At 58.1% G+C, this 10,656-nt stretch overlaps 2 protein-coding genes across 9 annotated transcripts; one reads left to right on the top strand and one right to left on the bottom strand.

Moving 5' to 3' along the window:
- Nucleotides 1–1,971: 1,971 nt before the first annotated feature.
- On the top strand, nucleotides 1,972–6,540 carry RPL35 (ribosomal protein L35). The gene is made up of 4 exons (XM_070596458.1): nucleotides 1,972–2,085; nucleotides 2,534–2,670; nucleotides 3,755–3,836; nucleotides 6,358–6,540. The coding sequence occupies exons 1-4, from the start codon at nucleotides 2,083–2,085 to the stop codon at nucleotides 6,505–6,507; spliced, it is 372 nt and encodes a 123-aa protein (XP_070452559.1). The 5' UTR covers nucleotides 1,972–2,082; the 3' UTR covers nucleotides 6,508–6,540.
- Nucleotides 6,537–10,656, bottom strand: WDR38 (WD repeat domain 38). Of its 8 annotated transcripts, none has more exons than XM_070596452.1 (10): nucleotides 10,489–10,656; nucleotides 9,863–9,983; nucleotides 8,738–8,854; nucleotides 8,541–8,638; nucleotides 8,072–8,152; nucleotides 7,758–7,886; nucleotides 7,509–7,658; nucleotides 7,195–7,299; nucleotides 7,058–7,105; nucleotides 6,537–6,981 (listed from the first exon to the last, which is right to left on the bottom strand). In XM_070596452.1, the coding sequence occupies exons 1-10, from the start codon at nucleotides 10,555–10,557 to the stop codon at nucleotides 6,652–6,654; spliced, it is 1,248 nt and encodes a 415-aa protein (XP_070452553.1). In that variant the 5' UTR covers nucleotides 10,558–10,656; the 3' UTR covers nucleotides 6,537–6,651. The 8 variants fall into 8 exon arrangements, 7 of the variants coding, with proteins under 7 accessions (XP_070452553.1, XP_070452556.1, XP_008526615.2 ...); XM_070596455.1 differs by having other exon boundaries at nucleotides 6,537–6,965; XM_008528393.2 differs by lacking the exon at nucleotides 7,195–7,299.

Genomic DNA, 10,656 nt, shown 5'->3' with positions numbered 1-10,656 from the left:
GGGGGACCGCTGTGGGGCTTTGTAGGCTGAGGAAGGGATGTGTCTTAACTCAGATGAGACGGCCCCGGGAATTATGGGCAGAGCAGTAACATGATCTCACTTAGGTTTGAAAAGGATCCCTCTAGCAGCTGTATTGAGAACACATGGGAGCAAGAGCCAAAATAGGTGATTTAAGAGGTAACACCTGGGGCCGGCCCCGTTGTGCATCAGTTAAGTGCGCACGTTCAGCTTTGGCAGCCCAGGGTTCGCCAGTTGGGGTCCCGGGTGCGGATATGGCACCACTTGGCACACCATGCTGTGGTAGGTGTCCCACATATAGAGGAAGATGGGCATGGTTGTTAGCTCAGGGCCAGTCTTCCTCAGCAAAAAGAGGAGGATTGGCAGCAGTTAGCTCAGAGCTAATCTTCCTGAAAAAAAAAAAAAAGTAACACCAGATGATGCAATGGTAGCTAAGGCCAGGCAGGTGCCAATAAGAGTGGTGGGAAGAGGTTGGGTAAATTCTAAAGGGAGAAACTGCAGAGTTTGCTGGTGGGTTGGATGTGGCATGTAAGAGAAATGGGAGTCACAGATGACTTCAAGTTCAGAAAACATGCACACAATCATTAGCTCTAATAGAACCAGAAGCATTTGGAAGATATGACAGCAGAGGCCCTGGGCACCATTCAACTTCCATTTTGCCAAGATTGCCCTTGTCCACCCTCCCTTCCCCATATCCCCCCACTTCCTGGAAGCTTGCCTCACTGTGGTCTGGGGCAAGGCTCATTAATTCATTCATCCAACAAGCATCCATGTGCTGGGCCTGGAGACCACAAAAACCAAATCAGGTGTCAGCCATGGTTCTGCCCCCAGGGAACTCCTGGGCTGGCTGTGGAAACAGACACATAAACATCATTTTAATTCTCTATGTTTGGGGCTAAAGAAAGGGTTGCACAGAAAGCTTGGGACCCTAGGGAATGTTGTGTCTCAATTTAGTCCAAGGCTAAGGTCCATTAACAGAACCCCATAAAGGGATGGGAGAAGGCTCCCTGGAGAAGGTGACACCTGAAAGCAACAAGGGGGCAACCTGGCTTTAACTAGAGCTCTAAGAGGTGTTGGTGTGTCTTTGTTAATGGCAATAGAAAGATGCTAGAGCATGGATTATGCTTGCTGGTTGGGGCAACAACGAAAGTGCCCAGTCAGAAAGCCTGGGCATCTTCCCTGCTCTGTGAATTCCCTTAAACTTCCAGGGCCCAACTCAAGCGTGCACTCCACTGGGAACATCATAACCGATGATATTTTGAGCGATTGTTACGCTTCCGGTCTTGGGCTAAGAGTTTTACACTTTATCTTCCTAATCCTCATAAATACCCCATTTCATGGGTGAGAAAACTGAGACTCGAAAGAGGAAGGGATTTGCCAAGAGTCTCAGCTAGCACCCGGTAACAGAGCAAGATTTTGAAAACCCGGCCGGGTTCACTAAAGGCCATGAATGCTCTTTCGTCTGCCACATGCTGCCTCCACCAAGTCAACGTTTATGGAGTTAGATTATGGCTGTCTGACCCCGCCCCTCCCCGCCCACCTCGGACTGTAAATTCCTCCAAGGCAGGGGCCATGAAAATCCATCTTTGAAAACCTTCAACCCCATCCCCTCGACCCCCAAAACACCGGCACCCAGCTCAGAGCAGCACAGACTGGGCGACCAGCAAAACTTTCTCGAATGAATGAATGAATGAATGAATAAATGACTGGACGAATCCGAGTCCTCACTGTGCCACCTCCGGTAAACCTCCGTTCACCCCGAGCCTTGGTTTCCCCAGCTGCGCTCCTGAGGGCGTGAGGCCGACCTAAGTCATCTCAGGTGTGGCAGGAAGACACGGGCACTACGGAAGCCGGGCTCGGGCTGCTCCGGGCAGAGCTGGGCGGGCGGTAACCACAGCGAAACCCGCGGCGGGGGCGGGGGGCGTGTCGGGGGCGGGGCCTGGGCTCCTCCGCCGCAGCGCCATTGGCCGCACCTGCCGCCACCCGGCAGTAGTTGCGGAGGTCGGCCCCGCCCCCTTCCTCTTTCCCTCCGAGCAGGCGGCGGTCGCGGCGGCTTGTGAAGCCATGGTGAGAGCAGGGGAATCGGGTGCCATCCGCGCACTGTGGGACTCAGGGGCTGCGGTGGGGGGCGCGGGGCGAGCGCTGGGGTCCCATCTGCAGGCCGAGCCTGCGGGGCGCGGGGCGGAATGGCCTAGCTCCGCCACCGCCGGCCTCCCGCCCTCTCCGCGCGCCGGCCTGGGCCAGGAGGGGTGCGCGCGCTCCCGGGGCCTCCGTCTTCCCGTCTGCGGAATGGGGTAACGGCTCCGGCTCGTGGCAGGCCTGGGCGAGGGGGCGATACCGGGGCCCCGGTTATCCTGCTCGAGGCACGGCCCACTGGGGATGCCGGGCCCCAGCGCGCTCTAGGCGCAGGGCGAGGCGCGCGCCCCACGGCCTGGCCGCGGCGTGGGTGGACGGGAGGGCGGCCGAGGGCGGACGGCCTGCGGGGCATCTGACCAGGTCCCTTTCCTGCGCGCAGGCCAAGATTAAGGCTCGAGACCTTCGCGGCAAGAAGAAGGAAGAGCTGCTGAAACAGCTGGACGACCTGAAGGTGGAGCTGTCCCAGCTGCGCGTCGCCAAAGTGACTGGCGGCGCGGCGTCCAAGCTCTCCAAGATGTGAGTGACCGGCGGCCGGACCGCGGCCCTCCAGACTTGGGGGACGCGTGTAGCTCGGGAGCATTTGTGCATTTTCCAAGTTGCCTTAAGGAGGTGTCCGTTGGAGTGCCATTCAGAGGATCCGTGGGTCGGAAGGTCCCGCCCTTCCCACGCAGCCTCTCCAGGCCCTGGAGACCCGGCTTAATGCTGCTTCGGAATCCTGCCTGGACGCCTCCTACAGCTCCTGGGTCTTTGCTCCACTCGCTCACTTGGGAGATGAGCGCCTTCCTCCCTTTACTTGAGTTGTAGTGTAATTTGCTGATCCACGTGGGTCGAGAATCAAGACTTGTGAAAGGAACGTGGGTTTGCAGTCAGTCAACCTGGGTACCGATTCCACTTCTGCCCCATCCTACCTGATGGGCCAGTTGGCCCACCTGCCAAAGTTTCCTTTCCGCTGATAGAAAATGGGCCCCGCGCAACCTTCCTGCGGTGGTGGGAGGGGATTGGATGAGTTGAACACGTAAGCCGGTTGGGTGCTGGATCCTCTGTATCACGTTCACCAGCCTGAGTGACCCTCCCTGGGCCCCCAACATGCCTCATAATCAACACGACTACCAATTCACTTATCCCCAGCCTGCTCCTGTCCTCAGCCCCCTCCCCCAGAGCATTTCGACTTCCCAGATGTCTCATTTCTCCCTCCCCAGAGGCCTTCCTGTGGTTCCTTGAGCTTAGCCTGGTGCCCAGCTTGTGGCATCATTCCCTCAGCCAGCTCTTTCAGATCGACGTTGGTTAGGTCTTCATAGCCCTCATGGCCTGGGATGGAAGATCCTTCCTGATCTGCCCCACCTGTCCTCTTTAAGCCTCCTTGATGAACACTTCACAGCTCCTCAAAAGCACTGGACACTCCAGCCTTTCCTTGTCCCCACTCCTGGGGGCCCATCTCCTATAGTCTCAGGCCCCACCCCCAGACCATTTGTCTCCTGGGTGATTGGATGGGCTGCTGGGGAATGCCCCTGCCCTGTGGCATGTGGGTGGGGCCCTGAAGGAGATACCTTGGGGAGGGCTGTGTGTCTTCCCCATCTTCACTGATGTCTCTCTTTTTTAGCCGAGTTGTTCGCAAATCCATCGCCCGTGTTCTCACCGTCATTAACCAGACTCAGAAAGAGAACCTTAGGAAATTCTACAAGGTGAGTCTGGGGGTGGTGCTTGGCTTCAGGGAGCAAAGTTCCGGCCCTCCCTTGGCCAGAGGGGCAGTGTGGAGAGCTGCTCCTGCTGGAGTGCATGGCACAGGGCTTGCCCAGACATAGCTGGGCTTTCCAGAGCCTTCCCAGTTTGTCGATGGCTTTGTCCTCTTACCAGCATCTTGTACCGGCGTTGGGCAGCACACACTGCCGCTCCTCAGGGCTGCAGTTGTCAGAAATCCACGGTGTGGGGCAGTCTGGCTGGAGACTTGGGCTTTGAATCCGGCTCACCACCTGAGTGAGCTTGGGCAGTCGATGAGGATCACCTGTTTAATGTTCTGATTGTCTTATGAGCACTGTGTCGGTTACTGCCCAGCCTCAGCTTTCAGATAAGGATCTCAGGGCTTAGAGTGTAAGTTGCCCAGAGTCACCTACAATTAGTGGAGTGATTTGACCTGGGTTCCAACCATGTCCTGGGGAGGAGTGGATGGAGCGCTGCTGGGAGACTTCCGCAGGTGTCTGGGACCTCAGCCTAGGTTTTTTACAAACCATTTTCTGGTCGTCTTAAGATTGGTGTTATCAGGGTTCAAACAGAGAAGCAGAACCAATAGGAGACTTGACATGCGTGTGTGCACACAGGTGTTTGATTGGTTGGAAGGAATTGGCTTGTGGTTGTGGGGGTAGGAAGCCCAGAGTCAGCCTGGCTGTCGGAAGAGATCACGTTGGGCAGGCTGGACTCCTCGCCCGGGGTGGCGCTGCTGTCCGCAGTGGGGTTTCTTCAGGAAGGCCTCAGCCCTGTCCTAAAGGCCTTGCTACTGACTGGACCGCCCCCCGCCCCCCCCCCCAAGTGACCCAGGCTCGTCTCTCTTCATTAAAGTCAGCTGATTGGAGGCTTTAATTACATCTGCAAAATGGCTTCGCATCAACACCCGGGTTAGGTTTGAATAACTGGCTTTGACACGTCAAAAAAGCCATCGGTCATGTGCCTGGGTGGGCTGCCCAGGAGACGCTAGCACGGGGCAGGGAACTGCCACCCCTGGATCTGCACACATTTGTGCATGGGAGTGTCTTTCTGAGCATTGGGTCTGAAGCGCTCATCGGGCTGAGGGGACCATGTACGCAGAGGTGGCCAGGAGGAACAGGCAGCGCTCGGTCAGGGTAGAGGCGAGGGCGCTGCCTCAGCACGGCCAGCACACTGAGCGCTGGGAGCGTTCTGTCTGTGCCAGCCAATGCGGTAACCTGGCTGCGCGCTGTGGCGCACCTGGCGTGGCTCTGGTGACGGAAGGCCTGAATTTTATAGGGAACAGCATGTTGGCTAGTGGTCACTCTGGACAGCAGAGCTCTAAGGGGCTTAGTAAACGTGAAACGGACGAGGCCCTACCCTGTCCCAGGAGGAACGTGGGCGGCAGCCCGTGCTTCCACTGTTCCTCCAGAGCTGGCCCTCGGCTCCCGCTTAGCCTTTCTCTGTTCTCTGTTCCAGGCTGTTTCCCCCGAACCCCACTCGCCTCACACATGCCTGCCATGTGCCCACCCCTCTGGGCGGTGGGCAGCCTGAAGGGGCCGGAGCTGCCTTTCTGCAGGACTTGTGTGCAGGCTCTGTCTTCCCTGCTTTCAACTGGCATCCGTGTTGCCTGCTCTTGAGGCCGTTGCCAGTTGGGAGGTGAAACTTACCTTTCTCTCCTGCTCCCCACCAGTGGGCCGCTATTAGCTGTTCAGTCTTTCCCCCAGGCTGGTGCTCCTTGAGCAGGGCCCAGGGGACCTTTGCAGAGCACAGGAAGGAGAGGGCATGAGAGCTGCCCTAGGGTAGAGCTGCTCCCTGGGGAGCAAGTGTGGTGGGAATGAGTGGGAGGAGGGGAATGGGAGCCAGGATGGTGAGATGATGGAGTGGTGGGAAGGGGGTTGTGCCCCTCGTAGTGGGGTGACACTGGCCATGCCAGATCTCCCCTCTGAGACTCATGGATTAAGTGGGGATGTTATCACAGGGAACAGTACCTGACAGACCCTTCAAGTTCATCAAGCACCAGCTTAAGCCCCACACACTCTCTTATATAACTTAAGAGAACCGTAACTGGCCCCAGGACTTGGTGGGTGCCACATACCCCTCACTGGGTTGGGGTGTGACATTGACTCCATGGCTGGGGATCAGTCAGGCGGAAAGAGCACGGAGGAGGGGGCGCATGGCCAGTTCAGCCAGAGCTTCACTGAGATTTCAGCAACTTCTCTCACATCTCAGCCCACCGAGTCCACAGACTTAAAGGAAATGGGGACAATCCCCCCGACTTGAACTGGGGGAAATTAAGTGAGCTAGTAAGCAAAGTGCACTGCTGACATCTCCGCGTCTCTAGTCCCATATTGACAGTCCCCTACTGGGCTGTTTGTCACAGCTCTGCCCACCCCAGTTACGCCCCTCCCTCAGTCACTCCCAGCGCCCTCGCAGAGCCTTATTAGTTCCAGCCTCTGGGGCTCTCTCGGCTACTGCAGTAGCTCCTAAACCATGGCCCTCAGTCTCCTGCTCTCCATCACCCAGGGCAAGAAGTACAAGCCCCTGGATCTGCGGCCCAAGAAAACACGTGCCATGCGCCGCCGGCTCAACAAGCACGAAGAGAACCTGAAGACCAAGAAGCAGCAGCGGAAGGAGCGGCTGTACCCCCTGCGGAAGTACGCGGTCAAGGCCTGAGAGTCGCCGCCTCAATAAAACACACAAACTGGCTGGTGGTGCTTTGTGTTTGCGGTGTCTCAACTAACCGGGCTGGAGAGGGGCTGGCGTGGCCCTGGTCATGGTTACCAGGTGCCGGGTGGATGTCAGCATGCCTGCGCAGCGTCAGCCGCCCTGGTCTGGGGCCGGCACGGTTCTGACCACAGGGATCATTGGGTGCCCTGTGGTGGTGACTTTGGGCCTGTGGTGGAGGGCTGCCTGACTGTCCTTTCCCAGGTTCATTCCACCGGGCCCCTTGCGCCTTGGGCAGGGAGACGCAGGGCATGAGGTCCAGGAGCCATCCGAGGTGGTGTCATCTTCGAGAGAGCCTGCGTGATTTGACTGCGGTGGACTTGGCGTCTTGCCTGATCTGCAGCTCCACACACTAAGAGCCTCCCATCTGGGGTGAAGGTGCAGGCATGGGCCACGTCCAGGACTCCCTGCCAACAGCACGGCCTTGGGCTCTGGCAGTGAGTCCTGTCCACCCCGGCCTCCCCTGCCAGGTCCGCCCACGCACCTTTGGGTGCCTCACCTTCAGCGTCTCCATGCACTTTCCCGTGTTGCAGTCCCAGACTTTGACCTGGAAATCAAAACAAGCAGAAAGGGAGGGAGGCCTCACCAAGCAAGTCTGGCCTCTGCAGTCACCATGGGGTCAGTCGTAGCCAACACCTTAAATTCTTGGTCTGGGTGCCGTTGTCTTGAGTTGTATTTAAAATGCCCAGCGTAGTATCTTGTGTCAGGGTTCGGTGCAGTCCCCATTTCCTTTCCCTGAAACTATTTGAGTCACAGGAATGTCAATGCCCGTAACATCTGGGCCAGCCCAGGCCCTAATGCCACACACTAGGTACAGAAGTCTGGCTCCTGCTTTTGGCACCGTCTTCTTTAAGGGCATACAGGGAGGTGGGCGTTTCTGGACATGGAGTGCTGAGGGAGTATGGGGGGTCGGAGTTTGCTAGAGGAGCAGCCTGGTGGGAAGGGCTTACCATGCGCGAGTAGCCAGCGCTGGCCAGCTGCAGCCCATCAGGGGAGAAGGTTATGCTCTTCACCCAGGTGACGTGGCCCTTGAGCTGGAGGAGCAGGCTTCTGGTCGAGGGCTTCCAGATGTGGATGGTCTTGTCCCAGGAGCCAGATGCCTGGACAGCAGACAGTTCTCAGCCCATGTTTTGGGGCCTGCATGCTCACTGAGCCCCAAAATGGCCTGTGACCCTCCAAGGGTCTTGCAGCCAGCTTACCAGGAGGCCAGACGCTGAGTAGCACAGGCAGCTGATGTTGCCACTGTGGCCCTCCAGCTCCTGGTAGACCTCTGGGGTCCCCGTCCGCAGGTCCCAGATGCGTATGGTGGCGTCCCAGGAGCCAGTGGCCTGCAGACAGCTGCCATGAGCATGAACCAGCTGGCCCATGCCCACCCTCGTGCCTAGGTTGGCCAGGGTCAGAAGAGCAGAGGCACCCAATTCTAACCATTGTTGAGTCCCAGTGGGAAAATGGGTGTGGGTCACAGCTTCCCTCATCAACTTAGGGGGGCCCAGGCAGAGGTGGGGTGGCTCACCAGGCAGTCTGAGCTGGGTGCGAATTCACTGCTGTGGACGGAGTCTCGGTGCCCTGCTAAGTGGCGAAGCACGTGGTCAGACTAGAGGAGAGAGCCCTGAGCTGCTGCAAAGGGCAGCCCGAAGCCTCGCCAGGACCTAGGCCTCAGATGAGTCAGACCCAGGCCCTCCCTGTGGGGCTGCCTGGGTAATGTGACACAACACAGGGTCTGGGGGGATTCCTGGGCCTCAAGGAGAGGAGGGCAGCCCAGGCATGAAGCATGGGGAGCCTCATGGGCAGAGGTCTTGAGGGACAAGGGCTGGTGTGTAGGGGGAGGCCCGGGGAGGTAGCTGCATGCCAGAAGCAAAGGGGTCTTGGACGCCAGGTGTGGGCATGGCAGTGGGGAAGATGGGACAACCTTTCTGGGGCCAGGGTGGAGGGGGTGTGTCTCCTCTGGATCCCAGGCCTCACTGGGCTGCCCCTCCACATACCTGCACCTCCCAGAGCATCACCCGCTTGTCCCAGCCACCCGATGCCAGCTGCTTCGAGTCAGGGCTGAAGCTGACCGTCTCCACACTCCGCTGGTGACCTGCAGGCACCAGATCCAGGAGGAGACAAGGACACAGCAAGGTCCCAAAGGAAACCCAGGCCTGGCTGCTTGGCTCTCAGTTCCACCCAGTCCACTCACCCTTTAGGACCTGCAGACACTTGGCTTCTGCCACATCCCACAGGCGGATGGTGCAGTCACAGGAGGTGCTGGCAAAGAGGCGGCCATCAGGAGAGAAGCGGCAAAACTTCACGGGGCCTGGGGCAGGCAGTGTGGTCAGGCACAGGGCCCCGCCCTCTCCCTCTGGCCCTTGAAGTCTGACCCTGCTAATTTCTCCAGCCTCATCACCTACCTCCCCTCTCCTCACTCCCATCCAACCCTCATCCTCCAGCCACCTGAAATTCCCGGGCCTCCTGCCTCAGCCTGGAACAGCGAACCTCAATTTGCCCATTTGGAAAATCAATACCCAAATCAAATGCAGGTGCCTCCCAGAAACTTGACAGCCCGGCCTCGGTTCATTGCCTGCTTCCAGCCCCCAAGCCCCTGGACTTGCCCTATTACAGCACTAATTAATCTGTCCTGTAATCACCAGACTTTCTTTCGTGTCGCCTTAATTAATAATTACAACTACCGAGTCCTTATTGGGTGCTAGGCACTTTACGTGCATTCTCTCATCCGACAGCGGAGCAGCTGCATACCCATCCCCATTCTACAGAGGTGGAAATAGAGGCTCAGAGAGGGGACCTGACTGTGATCACAAAGAAGTGGGTAAAACATAGATGAACCTTAAGGACATTATGCTAAGTGAAATGAACCAGCTACAAAAGGAAATTCTGTATGATTCCACCTCTGCAGGTGCTTAGAGTGGCGAAATTCATGGAGACGGAAAGCAGAGTGGTGGCTGCCAGGGGCTGGGGGAAGAGGAATGGGAAGTTTAACGGGTATAGAGTTTCAGTTTTGCAACATGGAAAGAGTTCTGGAGCCCAGCTGCACAGCAATGTGAAGGCACTTACTACTGAACCGTGCCCTTCAAAAATGGTTAAGACGATGAATATTATATATATTTTTAAACACTTTTTTCAAAAGTAGGATCTGAGTCCAGCTCTGTGAGTCCAGGGACCAGGTCCCAGCTCCTTGCCCTTCGGCCCCAGCCCTGCCCAGGCTGTCTGGCCTGGATGCCCAGCTCCAACATCAGAGGCAGGCCCTACAGAATGCCAGGACAGGCCCATGGGCCTCAGTCTCCCCATCCAGGCTGAGGAGCCCCACCTGTGTGGCCACCCAGCCTCCACAGCAGCCGCCCACTCTGGGTCTCCCAGCCATACACACAGCCATCTTCGGAGGCTGTGAGCAGCGTCTGGCCGTCGGGAGAGAAGGCGGAGGAGTTGACCTGGAAGGAGAGCACAAAAGTAGTCCCATCCCAGCCGGAAACACTGCCCCAGGATCCTGGGGCTGGAGCTCGGACCTCGGCCTCGCTCTCCAACCAGAGCCCAGAACCCAGGACCCGCTCGAGTCAGAGCCGAGAGCTTGGAGCCCTCTCTGGAGCCCCGTATAATCTGAGCCTGACGTTCGGAGCCCTCCCTGGAGGCAGAGGCTGGAGCCTTCTCTAGAACCAGAGACGGGCACCCCAGAGCCAAGAGCCCACTCTAGAACTGGAGCCCAGAACTGGGAGTTCGAAATCTACTCTAAGCCCTGAGTTCACTCTAAAGCCGGAGTCCACAGAACACGAGTCCGCCAGGAGTTTGAGCGCTCTCGGGAACCAGAGCTTAGAACCTGGAGCCCATTCTGGAGCTGCAGCCCAGAGAACACTCTGGAGCTCCTACCATGCAGAACCAGGAACCACTCTAGACCCAAAGCCAGGCGCTGAGTCCGGGCAGAGCCCGCGTGGGCCTCACCTCCCCGCGGTGCCGGCTGAAGAATTTCACTCTCCCCACGGCCAGCGTCCCTGGGGCCCGGCTGTTCATGGGCCCGCGGCCGCCCGGCCCGGGGGACTTCCTCCTGGGCAGGTGCCGGTCCGACCCGCGGACCCCCACTTAGGACAGGGAGGAGGGGAAGGGGGAACT

The sequence above is a fragment of the Equus przewalskii genome, chromosome 26 (assembly GCF_037783145.1).
Source record: "Equus przewalskii isolate Varuska chromosome 26, EquPr2, whole genome shotgun sequence".
NCBI lineage: Eukaryota > Metazoa > Chordata > Mammalia > Perissodactyla > Equidae > Equus > Equus przewalskii.
The sequence above is the reverse complement of the archived record's forward strand: the minus strand, read 5'-3'. Positions and strand labels throughout refer to the sequence as shown.